This window comes from Macaca nemestrina, chromosome 20 (assembly GCF_043159975.1).
Source record: "Macaca nemestrina isolate mMacNem1 chromosome 20, mMacNem.hap1, whole genome shotgun sequence".
In the NCBI taxonomy this organism is placed as follows: Eukaryota; Metazoa; Chordata; class Mammalia; order Primates; family Cercopithecidae; genus Macaca; species Macaca nemestrina.
In genome coordinates, this window is record NC_092144.1 from 9,887,986 (window position 1) to 9,907,405 (window position 19,420).

A 19,420-nucleotide genomic window follows, 5' to 3' on the forward strand; every position below is an offset into this window, starting at 1 on the left:
TTTGGGGGTGTCCCTGGTGTTTGTGGGGACGCGTCCGGCGATTGTGAGGACATCAGAGCCAATGCGGGCGGCTTTGGGGTCTGCGGAGGAGTCCCCGCCAAAGCCGTGCGGGCGCCCCAGACCCGCCCCGCCTTGGGGGCGGCTCCAGCGCGAAGCCGGAAGGGCCGAGGCAATAGGGCGGGGTAGGGCCCGCGGGCCCGGGGCTGGGCAGGCGGCCTGCGTGGGCCTCGCGGGGTGGGCGGCGCAGCTCCCCAGCGCCCGCCGAGGCGGGGCCGCCCCGCGGCCATGGCACGGCCACGCGGCCTAGGTCGCATCCCGGAGCTGCAGCTGGTGGCCTTCCCGGTGGCGGTGGCGGCTGAGGACGAAGCGTTCCTGCCCGAACCCCTGGCCCCGCGCGCGCCCCGCCGCCCGCGTTCGCCGCCCTCCTCGCCGGTCTTCTTCGCCAGCCCGTCCCCAACTTTCCGCAGGCGCCTTCGGCTTCTCCGCAGCTTCCAGGATTTGAGCCGCCAGGCGTGGGCTGGGGCTGGGTAAGTGCAGCGCTGGTGGCCGTGGGTTCAAGTCGCCCCTGGCCACCTGGCGCGCGCCGAGGTCTGGGGTTCGTGGCTCACTCTCTACAGCCTTACTTTCCTCTTCTGTCACATAGCAGCGATCAAAATCATCCCTGCCCGCGAGGGTTGCCGTGGAGACCTCTGATAGGGCATGCAGTAGAAGTTTAATAAATGTTGCATCCCTCCCACTTCCTGTGCAAACCTGAAGCTGCGGTCATGCTTTGGAGGAGTGAGGGCGACCTGCCATCCAGGTCATGTGTTCATCCTGGGGATATGTATTCAGTTCTGTCAGCCTCAGTCTACTAGCCTGTGAAATGGGGGCAGTCGTGCCCTCTGGGGGTGGCCGTTTGGTGAGGCTCGGTGTCACTCCTTGTACCGGGCCACGGAGGGCAAATGGAAGTTCCCTTTCTGGCCAGACGGGGTGGGCTGCGGGGGCGGGAAGTCTGGGGGTGACAGGCTCCGAGGCCACATCCGGTCTGGTTTTCTAATGTCCTTATATCCTGGAGGCAGAAGTTGGCAGCCCGGAGTTGGGCACTGGCTGGCCCTGGGGGCTTCTCCGGGTCCTCTGCCTCCCGCTCTTCCACCTACTTTACGTGTGCAACTGAGGCACAGACCGAAGGAGGGCACGGCGGGGCAGGATCAGGTCCAGCGACTGGCCCCAGGAACGAAATGGGGCGGGGACAGAAGAGGAGGAGGGGCCGGGGCCTTTGGGAGCCCCGCGTGGGGTCCGCAGGGTGTGTGGAGGGAAATCATTCCCTCTCTCCGGGTCTCTCTCTCTGCGTCCTGCATCTCTGTCTCCATTTCTGTCTCTTCTGTCTCTGTTTTGTCTCTCCTCCCCACCCCTGAGCTGCACCTTCCCCTCCCCTGGGTTTGTGTCACCCGACCCCACACTCGGAACGAGTCCCGTTTCCCGGGGGCGCATGGCGATCAGAGACCTCGAGCGGGCCCAGCTCGACGTCAGGGCGGGGAGGGGGGAAAGGCGGGGCCGGAGGCGGTGGCAGGAGGGCGGGCCTGGAGCCGGGAAACCGGAGCCCCGGGGCACCCCAGAGGCCTAGGAGGGAGGAGGCGGGGGGGGGGGGGGTGGGGGGGGTGGGGAAGTGTGCGTCCGATTCCACAGAACCCCTGCAGGGGGAGGCAGACAGAGCGCCCGTGCGCTCCCCTCCCCCGTGCAGACGCGGGAACGCCCGACCGCCCGGGGCTGTCCCTGGGGGGGTCACCAGAGGCGTGGAGGCGGTGCCGGCGGTGGAGGCCGCAGACACCTTGGGCCTGGCCAGCAGAACGCGCCACACCGCCCTGCCGCCGTCCCCATGCGCGCCCCGACGACAGCGCTTGGCTCCCATGCGCTCCGGTGCAGCGCCCCGGGCCCGGCCCCGGCCCCCTGCCCTGGCACTGCCCGCCACGGGCCCCGAGTCCCTGACCCACTTCTCCTTCAGCGATGAGGACACCCGTCGGCACCCTCAGGGCAGATCTGTCAGGTGGGTGACCCGTGGCCAGTCAGTCCTCTTTTTTAATACTGAAGGGCACTGGCTGTGCTGGGGGGTGGGGGTGCTGAGTCTACTTGGGTGAGCCCCCTAAGTGGCTTCCAGGATCTGGCTGGGGCCCCACCCCCTTTCCTAGCCCTAAAGGCCTGGGGTGCTGCTGAGGGCTTCTTGAAGGTGGCGGCCCCCAAAATGGGTGCTGGGTCCATTCCTGCCTATCCAAGGTAGGACTTGTCACCCTCTTTGTGCCCCTAAACCTGGGCTTCTGGCATTCACTTTGACTGCAAATATGGGTGTCCAGCGTCACCTGGGCTCCACTCCCAGGCCACTGGCCTAGAACCAGGTCCCTAAGTCCCTGCCTGGCTTAGTGTCTCCAGCCTTACCTTCCCCACCCCCTCTCATGCTGGAGCTGCCAGGCTGTAAACCAAGCTGGGCTGGGGGTGGGGCAGGGAGATTCTGGGATGCATGGAGGGTGTTTAGAATAGGCTGGACTGAGCTGGGGTTGTGGGTGGCCTTTAAGTTCTGAGAACTCTCAGGGGTTTCTAGCCTTGTTCTTGCTTTCCTGCTTCATGGTCTGTAACACAGACACGCACACAGGGCCACACGCAGGGCAATCCCGGTCGCCTGGTGTTTACTGTACTAGATGTGGGTCTTCTGGCTGCACCGAGAGGACCCTGCAGTTGACTCATAGCCGCACACAGGTGACACACAGACCACAGCAACCCTGGCCCACCCCTCGCACATCCTCGTCTACACTGCGTTCCTCCACAGTGAGGAACTCTCTGTGAGAGTGAGACACACTCTCACCAAAATACACACCCAGGGCCCACACGTGTTCCTGCAAGCTGGACTCCCACCTGCACCAGATCCACACAGGAACGCACCTCATGCCCACACAAGGGTCAGGGACTGTCACAGTATCAGTGCGACACGGTCTCATGAAGTCACCCAGACTCAGAAATACACAAAGACACAGAGATGCACACAGGCACCCATGAGCACCCAGCTCCTGTTCACACAGGCAGATATGCGATGCCACAGAGATGTCTACTGTGCGACGCCCAGGGGCACACAGACCTCCCTCTCCCCCGGACTCTTACATACTCAGCCCCCCAAACAGCTGTGTCACCTGGCACCACGCGCCTGCCTGGGAGACACACACCAGTACCCGCCTTCAACCTCTGTGTGACCTTCACAAAGCAAATGCCAGGCCTTTCCATAAAGGCTGCCTGGCACCACCTACAAGTGAGTCAGGTGGAACAGCACGGGGAGCCAGGGGAGACACCAGGCCTGCCTGCTCTGTGAGCCCCGGGGGAAGACACTCGACGCAGATTTGTAGCTAAGCTGCCTGGGTTCAAATCCATGTTCTAGGCCGGGTGTGGTGGCTCATGCCTGTAATCCCAGCACTTTGGGAGGCTGAGGTGGGAGGATGGCTTGAGCCCAGGAGTTCGAGACCAGCCTGGGTAACATAGCAAAACCCTCATCTCTATAAAATAAATAAATATTAAAAGAAATCCATGCTCTGCTACTAATACCCATGGCATTCATCCTTTCTGTGCCTCAGTTTCGTTTCCTTTCCTTTCTTTCTTTCTTTCCTTCCTTCCTTCTTCCTTTCTTTTCTTTTCTTTCCTTTTCTTTTGACAGGGTCTCGCTCTGTCACCCAGACTGGAGTGCAGTGGAGCGGTCTTGGCCCACTGCAACCTCTGCCTCCCGGGTTCAAGCAATTCTTGAGCCTCAGCCTCCTGAGTAGCTGGGATTACAGGTGTACACCACCAGAGCCCAGCTAATTTTTTTGTATATTTAGTTGAGACAGGGTTTCTCTTTGGTGGACAGGCTGATCTCAAACTCCTGGCCCCAAGTGATCCATCCGCCTTGGCCTCCCAAAGTGCTGGGATTACAGGCATGAACCACCGTACCCGGCCTCAGTTTCTTTGTCTGGAAAATGGAGCATTAATGCATGTTACAGTATGCACAATGCCTAGAATGTGGCCTTCACATAGTTTGGCTTTTTTTTTTTTTTTTTGAGACGGAGTCTCGCTGTGTCTCCCAGGCTGGAGTGCAGTGGCGTGATCTCGGCTCACTGCAAGCTCCGCCTCCCGGGTTCACGCCATTCTCCCGCCTCAGCCTCCCAAGTAGCTGAGACTACAGGCGCCCGCCACCACGCCCGGCTAGTTTTTTTTGTATTTTTAGTAGAGACGGGGTTTCACCATGTTAGCCAGGATAGTCTCGATCTCCTGACCTCGTGATCCACCCGCCTCGGCCTCCCAAAGTGCTGGGATTACAGGCTTGAGCCACCGCGCCCGGCCGAGCCTGGCTTTTTTTTTTCTGAGACAGCATCTCTATCACCCAGCCTGGGGAGCAGTGGTACCATCTCTGCTCACTGCAACCTCTGCTTCCCAGGCTCAAGTGATGCTCCAACAGGCATGAGCCACTGCGCCTGGCCATAGTTCTTGTTATTGTAATCTTTACCAATGTATTCCATTCCCCTGCCCCCATTCCCTAGCTTGTTTGTGTCCCATCAGTCCCTGCAGTAGTCATCCCCAAGGCCTAGACTCTCCCTGGGCTGCACAGCCCTCAACAAGCCCAATTTCATGCTCCCAAAAGCCCTCGTGGGAAGGCCTAAGGGCCACATGGAGGGGGAAACAGGTAGCAACTTCATTTGAAAGTGTCACCAAATGGTCAGCCTGAGGCCAGATGTGGTGGTCATGCCTATAATTCCAGCACTTTGAGAGGACGAGGCTTTGGGAGGCAGATTGCTTGAGTCTAGGAGTTCGAGACCAGCCTGGGCAACATGGTGAAACTCTGTTTCTGCTTAAAAAAAAAAAAAAAGCAAAAATTAACTGGGTGCGGTGGTGTGCGCCTGTGGTCCCAGCTACTTGGGATGCTGAGGGGGGAGGATCGCTTGAGCCCAGGAGGCCAAGGCTGCAGTGAGCCATGATGGCGCTACTGCACTGCAGTCTGGGTGACAGAGCAAGACCCTGTATCAACACACACACACACACACACACACACACACACACACACACACACACACACACAATGATTAGCGTGCCTAAGAGGGAGTCTCGGGCAGGTCATTTCACCCCCAATGGAGGGTCTGGGCACGTGGCTGTGATGTAAGGCTGGCAGCTGCCTCTGTGTCTGGGTTGCAGCCTTGGGTCCCCTGGTGATGTTGCTGGAGTGGCCTCTGGCCTAACTTTGGGCCACCCTGAGCAGTCAGTGGCAAGCCAGGTAGGGGTGACTCTCCATGGCTCAGGGGTCTGATTCTGGGGCATAGCTGGCCCTGACTCTCCCCTATCCCCACCAACTCCCAGTCAGCAATCCTATAGCCCTGTCCCCTCCCCTCTGTCCTCCCTCAGCCCAGGGGACATTGGCTTTTGAAGCACAAACAGCAGGGCCCCAGGGAGCGTCCTTTTCCCATCCAGGCCTCTGGGCTCCTGCTGACGTGAGCTGAGTCCCTTGGGGCTGGTGGATGTGCCAGGATGCTAGCTGGGCACCCGCTTGGGAACACGGTCTCACCTTCCTAAACTGCAGCTTAAATTCCTAGGCCAGGGAGTTGGAGGTGGGGCATCGTCTGTGTGTAGAATTCTCTCCCCTTCTCTGGAGCTGAAAAAAAATCCATCCTGGGCCTTAGGAGACAGGACATGGTTCTTAGACAATGAAGCCACCAACCCCTTGTCTTCTTATGCCATGGGAATATTAACAGGACCTATATGTTGCTGGATACAGTGGCTCACGCCTATAATCCCAGCACTTTGGGAGGCCGAGGCAGGTGGATCACCTGAGGTCGGGAGTTCGAGACCAACCTGACCAACATGGAGAAACCCTGTCTCTACTAAAAATACAAAAGTAGCTGGGCATGATGATGCATGCCTGTAATCCCAGCTACTCAGGAGGCTGAGGCAGGAGAGTTGCTTGAACCTGGGAGGCGGAGGTTGCGGTGAGCCGAGATCACGCCATTGCACTCCAGCCTGGGCAACAAGAGCGAAACTCTGTCTCAAACAACAACAACAACAAACTAGGACCTATATGTTAATTTATAGAGTGAGTTGGAGCCTTCTATGGGTTAATGTATATAAAGCCCTTTTTTTTTTTTTTTTCTTTCTTGTGATGGAGTCTCGCTCTGTTGCCCAGGCTGGAGTGCAGTGGCACGATCTCAGCTCACTGCAAGCTCCGCCTCCCGGGTTCACGCCATTCTCCTGCCTCAGCCTCCCAAGTAGCTGGGACTACAGGCGCCTGCCACCACACCCAGCTAATTTTTTGTATTTTTAGTAGAGACGGGGTTTCACTGTGTCAGCCAGGATGGTCTCGATCTCCTGACCTTGTGATCCGCCCGCCTCGGCCTCCCAAAGTGCTGGGATTACAGGTGTGAGCCAATGCACCCGGCCATAAAGCACTCTCGTAGTGTCAGGCACACAACAAGCATTCAATAAATATCTTGTTATTATTACTCTATGCCTGAAAGGATCTAACCTGGCACCCAGGACACAGCAGATGCTCAATAAATGGACATTATCAGCCGGGCGTGGTGGCTCACACCTGTAATCCCAGAACTTTGGGAGGCTGAGGTGGGTGGATCACCTGAGTTCAGGAGTTCGAGACTAGCCTGGCCAACATGGTGAAACCCATCTCTACTAAAAATACAAAAATTAGCCAGGTGTAGTGGCACGCGCCTGTAATCCCAGCTACTCGAGAGACTGAGTCAGGAGAATCGCTTGAGCCCGGGCGGCAGAGGTTGCGGTGAGCTGAGATTGCATCACTGCACTCCAGCCTGGACGACAGAGCAAGACTCCATCTCAAAAATAAATAAATAAATAAATAGGCCGGGCGCGGTGGCTCAAGCCTGTAATCCCAGCACTTCGGCAGGCCGAGACGGGCGGATCATGAGATCAGGAGATTGAGACCATCCTGGCTAATACGGTGAAACCCCGTCTCTACTAAAAAATACAAAAAACTAGCCGGGCGAGGTGGCGGGCGCCTGTAGTCCCAGCTACTCGGGAGGCTGAGGCAGGAGAATGGCGTAAACCCGGGAGTCAGAGCTTGCAGTGAGCTGAGATCTGGCCACTGCACTCCAGCCTGGGCGACAGAGCGAGACTCTGTCTCAAAAAAAAATAATAATAATAAAATAAATAAATAAATAGCTAAATAAATAAATAGACATTATCATCAAAGGCCCAAACTGATGATCTATGATTATCTCACCTTAAGAGTGGGGTTTTTTTTGTTGTTATTGTTTTTGTTTTTTTGAGACAGTCTCTCGCTCTGTCGCCCAGGCTGGAGTGCAGTGGCTCGATCTTGGCTCACTGCAATCTCCGCCTCCTGGGTTCAAGCGATTCTCCTGCCTCAGCCTCCCGAGTAGCTGGAACCACAGGCTCCCACCACCACGCCCGGCTAATTTTTGTATTTTTAGTAGAGACGGGGTTTCACCATGTTGGTCAGGCTGGTCTTAAACTCCTGATCTCATGATCTGCCCACCTTGACCTCCCAAAGTGCTGGGATTACAGACATGAGCCACTGTGCCCGGCCTCTTTTTTTTTTTTTTTTTTTTTGAGATAGGGTCTCACTGTATCGCCTAGGCTGGAGTGCAGTGGTACGATCACAGTTCACTGCAGCCTCAAAATCCTGGTCTCAAGCAATCATCTCGCATCAGCTTCTTGAGTAGCTGGGACTATAAGCATGCACCACCATGCTCAGCTAACTTCTTAATTTTTTGTAGAGATAGGGTCTTGCTATGTTGCCCAGGCTGGTCTCAAACTCCTGGCCTTAAGTGATCCTCCCACCTCAGCTTCTCAAAATGCTGGGATTTTAGGCATGAAACATCCTGCTTGGCCCATTTTATCCATTTTTGAGTGTATAGTTCAGTGGCATTAATTACATTCACATTGTTGTGCAACCATCACCACTATCTATCTCCAGGATTTTTTTTTTTTTTTTTTTTTTTGAGACAGGGTCTCACTCTGTCACCCAGACTGGAATACAGTGGCACCATCACTGCTCACTGCAGTCTCAAACTCCAGGGCTCAGGTGATCGTCCCACCTCAGCCTCCTGAGTAGCTGGGACCACAGGCACACACCATCATGCCTTGCTAATTTTTTTCATTTTTTGTAGAGATGGGTCCTTGCCACATTTCCCAGGCTGGTGTCAAACTCCTGGGCTCAAGCAATCCTCCCATGTGGGCCTCCCAAAGTGCTGGATTATAGGTGCAAGCCACCTCACCCAGCCTCAAGACTTTTTTTTTTCTTTCTTTCTTTCTTTTTTTGCGACTGAGTCTCGCTCCGTCACCCAGGCTGGAGTGCAGTGGCGCGATCTCGGTTCACTGCAACCTCTGTCTCCCAGGTTCAAGCAATTCTCCTGCTTCAACCTCCTGAGTAGCTGGGACTACAGGTGCCTGCCACCATGCCCAGCTGATTTTTGTATTTTTAGTAGAGATGGGGTTTCACCATGTTGGCCCGGCTGGTCTTGAACTCCAGACCTCAGGTAACCCGCCCGCCTCGGCCTCCCAAAGTGCTGGGACTACACCTGTTTTTGATTGGGGTTACAGTGGTTCTCTCAACAGCAGGTAGGAATGGATTGTTTGTGAGTGGGGAGGAATCAGAGCAGCAGAGAGACCTGATCAGAAGGGATAGTGCAGCAGGTGAGAGAGGAGGCGATGTGACCTCAGGGATGCGAAGAGTCCAGGCCTTCAACAAGGTATCTCTCTGGAACTCAAATCTGAGGCCCAGGAGGCAGGTCAGAGGCTGAGAGACGGGGTGGATGGAGGTAGGAGTGCCCTCTGGCTCCACAGCCCCTTCTCTTGGAGTGAAGAGACCAGCTGTCTGGAGGGGAGAGCAATTGGGAAACAGGACACGGGTAAAGGCCAGTTACAAGTGGCATCCTGGAGAGAAGGTGGCTCAGGACACAGCTGTCCCCAAAATACCCTCCTTGGCATTGCATGCAGGGGATGGAGGAACCCCAAGACCTTCAAAAGTAAAAGTCCCTTCAGGAACCATCCTAATAGGCGTGACATGGTATCTCCTTTTTTTCTTTTTTGAGATGGAGTCTTGCTCTGTCGCCCAGGCTGGAGTGCAGTGGCGCAATCTCGGTTCACTGCAGCCTCCGTCACCTGGGTTCAAGCAATTCTCCTTCCTCAGCCTCCCGAGTACCTGGGATTACAGGCACCCACCACCATACCCAGCTAATTTTTGTATTTCTAGTAGAGACAGGGTTTCGGCATGTTGGCCAGGCTGGTCTCGATCTCCTGACCTCGAGTGATCCACCCACCTTGCCTCCCAAAGCGCTGAGATTACAGGCATGAGCCACCTCGCCAGGCTCATATCTCTTTCTTTTGATTTGCATTTCCCTGATGAGTGATGTTAAGGATTTTTTTTTTTCATGTGCTTATTGACTGTTTGAATATCTTTTCTGCAGAAATGCCTATCAAGTCCTTTGTCTATTAAGCCCAATTATTTATTATTTATTATTTTGAGACAGGATCTCACTCTGTTGCCCAGTCTGGTGTGCAGTGGCACGATATCAGCTCGCTGCAGTCTCTGCCTCCTGGGTTTAAGTGATTCTCCCACCTCAGCTTCCTAGTAGGTGGGATTACAGGTGAGAGCCGCCATGCCCAGCTAATTATTTTATTTAATTAATTTATTTATTTTTTTGAGACAGAGTTTTGCTCTGTCGCCCAGGCTGGAGTGCAGTGGCATTATCTCAGCTCACTGCAAGCTCTGCCTCCCGGGTTCATACCATTCTCCTGCCTCAGCCTCCTGAGTAGCTGGGACTACAGGCGCCCGCCACCATGCCTGGCTAATTTTTGAATGTTTAGTAGAGACAGGGTTTCACCATGTTAGCCAGGTTGGTCTCGAACTCCTGACCTCAGGTGATCCACCCGCCTCGGCCTCCCAAAGTGCTGGGATTACAGGCATGAGCCACCGCACCCGGCCTTGAGTTAATTTCTGTATGTGGTCCAACTCTTCAGTTTTCTCAGCACCAACGTTTTCAAAAGAGTTCTTTCCCCATTGCATAGTCTCTGGGGTTAGACTGGTAGGTAGATTTCAGGCTATGCTCTGACTGGGTGCAAGTGGAGAGGCAGAGAGGATAGGAGCCCCCTGCTTCCCCTTTTTAGGTCAGCCTATGGAGAGTCACCATAAGACTTTACTGGAATGGTCTCTCTACTAAGAAATAAGTTTGAAATCTCCTAGGCCTGCCGGGTGCCTAGAATCCCAGTACTTTGGGAGGCTGAGGTGGGCAGATCGCTTGAGGCCAGGAGTTTGAAACCAGCCTGGCCAACACGGTGAAATGCTGACTCTACTAAAAATACAAAAATTAGCCAGACGTGCTGGTGCATACCTGTAATCCCAGCTACCCGGGAGGCTGAGGCAGGAGAATCGCTTGAACCCAGAAGGCAGAGAGGTTGCAGTGAACCGAGATCGTGCCACTGCACTCCAGATTGGGCGACAGAGTGAAATCCTGTCTCAAAAACAACACAAAGCAAAACAAAAATGTATAAGAAGACACGCTTTGAGTTAGGCATAGTGTCTCATGTCTGTAATCCCAGCACTGTGGGAGGCCAAAGCGGGAGGATCTCTTGAGCCCAGGAGTTACAAACTATCCTGGACAACATATTACTATTACTATTATTACATATTACCTTATTACTATAATTACTAATTACATATTACCTTATTACTGTTACTACATATTATATTACTATTATTACATATTAGAAGTTACTAATATACATAATAGTAATATTACATATTACTATTATTACATATTACTAATATATGTAGTATTAGTAATATTACATACTATTATTACATATTACCTATTACTACAAAAAATTCAAAAATTATCTGGGTGTGGGTGGCACATGCCTATAGTCCCAGCTACTCTGGAGGCTGAGGTCGGGGGATTGCTAGAGCCCAGCAGGTTGCAGTGAGCTATGATGGTGCCACTGCACTCCATCCTGGGCAACAGAGTGAGACGCCATCACTAAATGATAAGCTGCAAACTTGGAGAAAAATACATGATAAGGGATTTGTATCCAGAATATACAATGGGCCAGCTGCGGTGGCTCACTCCTGTAATCCCAGTGCTTTGGGAAGCCGAGGCAGGTGGATAATTTGAGGCCAGGAGCTCAGGACCAGCCTGGCCAACATGGTGAAAGCCTGTCTCTACTAAACATACAAAAATTAGTTGGGCCTAGTGGCGTGTGCCTGTAATTGCAGCTACTTGGGGAGACTGAGGCAGGAGAGCCGCTTGAACCCAGGAACCAGAGGTTGCAGTGAGCCAAGATCGCGCCACTGCACTCCAGCCTGGGCAACAGAGGGAGACTCTCTGTTAAAACATAAATAAATAAAATAAATAAAAAACAGAATATATAGTGAATCCTTAAAACTCAATAATCAGGAGACAAACAACTGGAAAGGGAAGGTTTCTGTCCTCTCTACAGCTGTGTTCTTGTCATTGTATTTCCATTCCAGCCATACCAGCAAAAAAGTCATATCCTGCCTCAGGGCCTTTGCACTTGCAGTTCCCTCTGCCTGGTTTGATTTTTCCCACTTCCTACCTCCTGACTCGTGGCTGGCTCCTTCTCATCCTTCAGGCCTTTCCGAGATGTCACTTCTTCAGGGAGGCCCGTCCCAACCCCAGCATGGTGCAATCTAGTTCACGTAGCCGTTATTCATATGTTCAATGATTCACTCGATGAACTTTTTTTTTTTTTTGAGATGGAGTCTCGCTCTGTCTCCCAGGCTGGAGTGCAGTGGTGCCATCTCGAGTGCTAATTTTTTGTATTTTTAGTAGAGACGGGGTCTCACCGTGTTAGCCAGGATGGTCTTGATCTCCTAACCTCCTAATCCGCCTGCTTCGGCCTCCCAAAGTGTTGGGATTGGATTACAGGCGTGAGCCACCGCACCCGGCTAATTTATGTATTTTTTATTTTTATTTTATTTTATTTATTATTTTTTTTTTTTTTGAGACGGAGTCTCACTCTGTCGCCCAGGCTGGAGTGCAGTGGTCAGATCTCCGCTCACTGCAAGCTCCGCCTCCCGGGTTCGCGCAATTCTCCTGCCTCAGCCTCCTGAGCAGCTGGGACTACAGGCGCCCACCACCCCGCCCGGCTAATTTTTTGTATTTTTTAGTAGAGACGGAGTTTCACCATGTTAGCCAGGATGGTCTCTCCTGACCTCGTGATCCGCCCGTCTTGGCCTCCCAAAGTGCTGGGATTACAGGCTTGAGCCACTGCGCCAGGCCTTTTTATTTTTATTTTTTCTGAGACGGAGTCCCTCTCTGTTGCCCAGGCTGGAGTGCAGTGGTGCAATCTCGGCTGACTGTATCCTCTGCCTCCCAGGTTCATGCAATTCTCCTGCCTCAGCCTCCCCAGTAGCTGGGACTACAGGTGTGCTTCACCACGCCCAGCTAATTTTTTGTAGTTTTAGTAGAGACAGGGTTTCACCAAGTTGACCAGGCTGGTCTTGAACTCCTGACCTCAGGTGATCCACCCACCTCAGCCTCCCAAAGTGTTGGGATTACAGGCGTGAGCCACCATGCCCAGCTCAATAAACATTTACTAGGCATTTACCGTGTGCCAGGCCATCTCCTCAGCCCTGGAGACAGAGCGAACAAAGTAGACAAAAATCCCTGCTCTAGCCAGGCATGGTGGCTCATGCCTGTGTTCCCAGCACTTTGGGAGACCAAGACAGGAGGATCCCTCAAGCCCAGGAGTTCGAGTCCAGTTTGGGCAACATAGTGAGACCTCCCCCCCAAGTGTCTACAAAAAAATTAGCCGTGGGCTGGGCGCAGTGGCTCATACCTGTAATTGTAGCACTTTGGGAGGCCAAGGTGAGCGCATTGCTTGAACCCAGGTGTTCCAGACCAACCTGGACAACATGGCGAGAGCCCCATCTCTACAAAAAATAACAAAATTTATCTGGGGGTGGTGGCATGTACCTGTAGACCCAGCTGCTTGGGAGGCTGAGGTGGGAGGATCTCTTAAGCCAGGGAGGTGGAGGTTGCATTGAGCTGAGATTGTGCCATTGCACTCCAGCCTGGGCAACAGAATGAGACCCTGTCTCATCAAAAAAAAAAAAAAAAATTAGCTGAGCTTTCTGGTATACACCTGTAGTCCCAGCTACTTGGGAGACTGAGGTGGAGGATAGCTTGAGCCCAGGAGATTGAGGCTGCAGTGAGCTGTGAGTGCCCTACAGGACTCCGGCCTGGGTGATAGAGCAAGACTTTGTCTCAGGAAAACACCAGGCTAGGTGCGGTGGCTCATGCTTGTGTTCCCAGCACTTTGGGAGGCCGAGATGGGTGGATTACTTGAGGTCTGGAGTTCGAGACCAGCCTGGTGAACATGGTAAAATCCTGTCTCTACTAAAAATACAAAAATTAGCCAGGTGTGGTGGCAGGTGCCTGTAATCCCAGCTACTTGGGAGGCTGAGGCAGGAGAATTGCTTGAACCCAAGAGGTGGAGGTTGCAATGAGCCAAGATCCCACCACCGCACTCCAATCTGGGTGACAGAGCAAGACTGTCTCAAAAAAAAAAAAAAAAAAAAGATGAATTAAATATGTTTATGTCAAGTAAGCAGCGTGATTTTACTTTGTGTGTGTGTGTTTTAAGGAAGAGAAATGGAAAGTATTGGGCCAGGCGCGGTGGCTGACGCCTGTAATCACAGCATTTTGTGAGGCCGAGGCGGGCGGATCATCTGACGCTGGGAGTTCGAGACCAGCCTGACCAACATGGAGAAACCCCATCTCTACTGAAAACACAAAATAGGCTGGGCGCCGTGGATCACTCCTGTAATCCCAGCACTTTGGGAGGCCAAGGCGGGTGGATCACCTGAGGTCGGGAGTTCAAAACGAGCCTGACCAACACGGTGAAACCCCGTCTCTACTAAAAATACAAAATTAGCCAGGTGTGGTGGTGCATGCCTGTAATCCCAGCTACTAGGGAGGCTGAGGCAGGAGAATCGCTTGAACCCAGGAGGCGGAGGTTGCGGTGAGCCGAGATTGCACCATTGCACTCCACCCTGGGCAACAAGAGTGAAACTCTGTCTCGAAAAAAGAAAAAATATGTTATGTTTAAAATTTTAGCTGGGTTGGTCAGGGGAGGCGTCTCTGTGGCGGTGACATTTGAGCAGAGGCCTGAAGGTGGGAAGGAGGAGCCACTGCAAATCTGGGCTGGAGAAACAGCCTGTGCAAAGCCCTGAGGCAGGACTGTGTCTGAGTTTTTTGTGTTTTTTTTTTTTTTTTTGAGATGGAGTCTTGCTCTGTTGCCCAGGCTGGAATGCAGTGGCGATATCTCGGCCCTGACTGCAACCTCCACCTCCTGGGCTCAAGCGATTCTCCTACCTCAGCCTCCCAAGTAGCTGGGATTACAGGCACCCACCACCACACCTGGCTAATTTTTGTATTTTCATTAGAGATGGGGTTTTGCCATGTTAGCCAGGCTGGTCAAGAACTCCTGACCTCTAGTGATCCACCCACCTCAGCCTCCCAAAGTGCTGGGATTACAGGCGTGAGCCACCTCGCCTGGCCTGTGTGAGATTTTTAGGGAATAGTGAGGAGGACATTGTGGCTGGAGCAGAATTAGTGAGGGGGGAAGGGGAAGTCATGGGATAGGACCTGTGAGCTGCAGTGAGGACTTTGGATTTTGCCCAGAGTAAGGTGGGATCCATAGAAGGTTCTGAGCAGAGGTAGGACTTAACCTCATTCAGGTGTTTCCAAGCTCCCCCTGGCAGCCATTGAAGAAAGATTAGGGGTTGAAAACTGGATGGGGGTACCAGGGCAGAGGTGAATGCAACCAGTCCTGCTAGGGATGAGGGGAGCTGGCCAAGGAGTGGGTGAGAAGTAGACAGACTCTGGACAGATTCTGGCAGCAAGGCTGATTTGAGGTGCAAAGGAAAGAGTGAATGATCCCATAAATTTTGACCTTGGGGTGTCCCCACCACAGTAGTGGGGACGGGTGCCGGCGCGCAACAAGTTTCATCTTTGCCATTCTGTGTCTCCCATCTCTTTTAGGGTATCAGTCTTTCTTCTTCTTTTTTTTTTTTTTTTTTTGAGACGGGAGTCTCGCTCTGTCGCCCAGGCTGGAATGCAGTGGCGCAATCTCGGCTCACTGCAAGCTCTGCCTCTGAGTTCACGCCATTCTCCTGCCTCAGCGTCCCGAGTAGCTGAGGCATCTGTCTTTCTTTAACATCCTCCACTTGGTTGGGCGCAATGACCCAGGCCTGTAATCCCAGCACTTTGGGAGGCCAAGGAGGGAGGATCACATGAGGCCAGGAGTTTGAGACCAGCCTGGCCGACATGGTGGAACTCCATCTCTACTAAAAAGACAAAAATTAGCCAGGCGTGGTGGTGTGTGTCTGTAATCCCAGCTACTCAGGAGGCTGAGGCACAAGAACCACTTGAATTCAGGAGGTGGAGGTTGGTGAGCCAAGATCGTGCCACTGCACTACTCCAGCCTGGGCCACAGAGCGAGACCATGTCTCAAAAAAAAAAAAAAAAAAAAAAATCCTCCACCTGAATCTTTGCCAGGAATTCCCTTGGTCTCCTCATTCCCTCCCACCCCTTTTTTCCTTCGAGATGGTGTCTTGCTCTGTCACCCAGGCTGGAGTGCAGTGGCGCGATCTTGGCTCACTGCAACCTCCACTTCCTAGGTTCAAGCGATTCTCATGCCTCAGCCTCCCGAGTAACTGGGATTACAGACACCTGCCACCATGCCTGGCTAATTTTTGTATTTTCAGTGGAGACAGGGTTTCTTTTTTTTTTTTTTTTTTTTTGAGACGGAGTCTCACGCTGTTGCCCAGGCTGGAGTGCAGTGGCGCGATCTCGGCTCACTGCAAGCTCCGCCTCCCGGGTTCCCGCCATTCTCCTGCCTCAGCCTCCTGAGTAGCTGGGACTACAGGCGCCCGCCACCGCGCCCGGCTAATTTTTTGTATTTTTAGTAGAGACGGGGTTTCACTGTGGTCTCGATCTCCTGACCTTGTGATCCGCCCGCCTCGGCCTCCCAAAGTGCTGGGATTACAGGCTTGAGCCACCGCGCCCGGCCGGAGACAGGGTTTCATCATGTTGGCTAGTCTGGTCTTGAACTCCCAACCTCAAGTGATCTGCCCCCCGCCTTGGCCTCCCAAAGTGCTGGGATTACAGGCGTTACAGGCGTGAGGCGTGAGGCATGAGCCACCACGGCTGGCCTCCTCATTCCTCTTAACCTCCGTCACAGCGTTTCAGCTTCCTGACCCCTCTTCTCACCTATCCCCTGCAGCTTCGAGGCAGAGAATGGGCCGACACCACCTCCTGGCCGCAGCCCCCTGGACTCGCAGGCGAGCCCAGGACTCGTGCTACATGCCGGGGCGGCCACCAGCCAGCGCCGGGAGTCCTTCTTGTACCGCTCGGACAGCGACTATGACATGTCACCCAAGACCATGTCCCGGAACTCATCGGTCACCAGCGAGGCGTGAGCATCCCCCTGCCCACTTGCCAGTTCCCCCAGGCCTGGTCCTGCTGGAAGCTGCCCTTCCCAGCAAGGAGTGGGGGGGCACCCACCCCTATCCTGCTCAACACCCCTAACCTGTCCTCCCCAGTGAAGGGTAAGCAGCCCCCTGCCTCTCCTATAAAGGACTCAGTTCCTCTTTTTTTTTTTTTTGACAGAGTCTCGCTCTGTTGTCCAGGCTGGAGTGCAGAGGTGCCATCTCAGCTCACTGCAACCTCTGCCTCCCGGGTTCAAGTGATTCTCCTGCCTCAGCCTCCCCAGTAGCTGGGATTACAGGCACCCGCAATCATGCCTGGCTAATTTTGTATTTTTAGTAGAGATAGCGTTTCACTATGTTGGCCAGGCTGGTCTCAAACTCCTGACCTCAGGTGATTCGCCTGCTTTGGCCTCCCAGAGTGCTGGGATTACAGGCGTGAGCCACCGCGCCCGGCCTCAGTTCCTTTTTTAAAAAATATATTGGCCGGGCGCGGTGGCTCAAGCCTGTAATCCTAGCACTTTGGGAGGCCGAGACGGGCGGATCACAAGGTCAGGAGATCGAGACCATCCTGGCGAACACGGTGAAACCCCATCTCTACTAAAAAATACAAAAAACTAGCCGGGCGAGGTGGCGGGCGCCTGTAGTCCCAGCTACTCGGGAGGCTGAGGCAGGAGAATGGCGGGAACCCGGGAGGCGGAGCTTGCAGTGAGCTGAGATCCGGCCACAGCACTCCAGCCTGGGTGACAGAGCAAGACTCCGTCTCAAAAAAAAAAAAAAAAAAAATATATATATATATATATATATATATATATTAAAATAGTGATCGGGTCTCACTATGTTGCCTAGACTGGTCTCAAACTCCTGGGCTCAAGTGATCCTCCCACCTCAGCCTCCCAAAGTGCTGGGATTGCAGGCATGAGCCACCCCGCCTGCCCTCAGGCAGGCGTTATAAAATAACATTTTATAGTGTGTCCAGCCAGAAAGGTGTGAGTGTCCACCCACTGCGTCCTCCCACAGTGTGTGCATCTCACCTGACCCACCCCCCGCCCTTCCCCTAGGTTTTCCTGAGCTAACCCCTCTTATCGTGACACTTGTTGAGGTGTGAGCTCCCCTTGAACCTGCTCTGCCTCTTCCTCTCTCACTGGGTTCCTCCAGGCCTTGCCCCCAGCCATTGCTGTGCACACCTCAGCCCCCTTGGCCCCCTTCCTGTTCACTGCTCCCTCATCAAGCCCCGCAACATATTCACCTCAGGTCAGGCTTGGAAGCTCACACTCATAATCCTAGCACGTTTGGAGGCTGAGGCAGAAGGATTGCTTGAGCTCAGGAGTCTGAGACCAGCCTGGCCAACATAGCAAGACTTCATCTCTTTTTTTGTTTTTGAGATGAAATCTCACTCTATCACCAGGCTGGAGTACAGTGGCACAATCTTGGCTCACTGCAACCTCTGCCTCCTGGGTTCAAGCGATTCTCCTGCCTCAGCCTCCCAAGTAGCTGAGACTATAGGCATGCATCACGATGCCCAGCTAATTTTTGTATTTTTAGTAGAGACAGGGTTTTACCATGTTGGCCAGGATAAGATGTCATCTCTTTAAAATAAAAAATAAATTAAAAGGTCAGGCACGGTGGCTCATGCCTGTAATCCCAGCACTTTGGGAGGCCAAAGTGGGCAGATGGTTCCAGGCCAGGAGTTTGAGACCATACTGGCCAGCATGGTGAAACCCCGTCTCTACTAAAAATACAAAAATTAGTGGGGCAAAATGGCACATGCCTGTGATCCCAGCTTCTTGGGAGGCTGAGACAGGAGAATCGCTTGAACCTGGGAGGCGGAGGTTGCAATGAGCTGAGATCACGCCACCACACTCCAGCCTGGGTGACAGAGTGAGACTCTGCCTAAAAAAAAAAAAAAAAAAAATCCCAACCATATTCACCTCTCCTCTCTTCCCTTTTCCACTTTGTCTCTTCTCCCCCGACCTACCTGAGCCACCCTCCTTGACTGCCATTTCTTCCACCATCAGCTCTGGACACATGTCCACCCTTATGCAGGACAAGTGTTCTTTCCCTAGGTCCCACAGAGTCCCCTCCCTCCCGCTCAGCCTCCCTGGGTCCAGCCTCACAGGGCATCTACCCCAGAGAGTTGATACTCTGCGGACCCCTGACCTGCCTCTGTCCTCAATCACAGGCACGCTGAAGACCTCATCGTAACACCGTTTGCTCAGGTGAGACCTCTTCCCAAATGGTTAAGGAAAGAAGGAGATCCAACGCTCCGCCACACTTGGGGACAGGGCCCAGCCCCACCGCCCCTCTGGGGAGACCCCCTCCCAAATGGTTAAGGAGAGAAGCGGCTCCAATGCTCTGCCACACTTGGGGACAGGGCCCAGCCCCGCTGCCTCTCTGGGGGGACCCCAGTCCTCACTGTCGCTCCCCATCCCAGGTGCTGGCCAGCCTCCGGAGCGTCCGTAGCAACTTCTCACTCCTGACCAATGTGCCCGTTCCCACTAACAAGTAAGTGAAGGCTGGGCTGCAACAGCTGTGATCATAAGGTGAAGCATACCCAGGTTCTGCTCTCAGTGCTGCTGTGTGACCTCGGGTAGGCAGGTGACCTCTCTGAACCTCTGTTTGGACAACAGCTCCCAGAGAGCCAGAGAGCCATTGCAGCTCAGGCACCTAAGACACAAAGTGTTTTTGTTGTTGTTTTTTGTTTGTTTGTTTGTTTTGAGATCAAGTCTCACTCTGTCACCCAGGCTGGAGTGCAGTGGCGTGATCTCGGCTCACTGCAACCTCTGCCTCCCGGGTTCAAGTGATTCTCCTGCCTCAGCCTCCCGGGTAGCTGGGATTACAGGCATGCGCCACCACACCGGGCTAATTTTTGTATTTTTAGTAGACATGGGGTTTTACCACGTTGGCCAGGCTGGTCTCAAACTCCTGGCCTCAGGTGATCCA

The 19,420-nt window shown here is 53.6% G+C and overlaps 1 protein-coding gene across 4 annotated transcripts in view; it reads left to right on the plus strand.

Moving 5' to 3' along the window:
- Positions 1–19,420, plus strand: part of LOC105486933 (phosphodiesterase 4A) — a 53,355-nt gene that overhangs the window by 14,109 nt on the left and 19,826 nt on the right. For 2 of the 4 annotated variants that reach the window (XM_071087103.1, XM_071087102.1), the window contains 3 exons: positions 16,276–16,467; positions 18,660–18,696; positions 18,912–18,982. In XM_071087103.1, the coding sequence (XP_070943204.1) occupies positions 16,276–16,467; positions 18,660–18,696; positions 18,912–18,982 (300 nt within the window). Of the gene's footprint in view, positions 1–115; positions 528–1,871; positions 2,024–16,275; positions 16,468–18,659; positions 18,697–18,911; positions 18,983–19,420 lie in introns of those variants that run through there. The other 2 variants (XM_071087104.1, XM_071087105.1) reach the window with 2 other exon arrangements.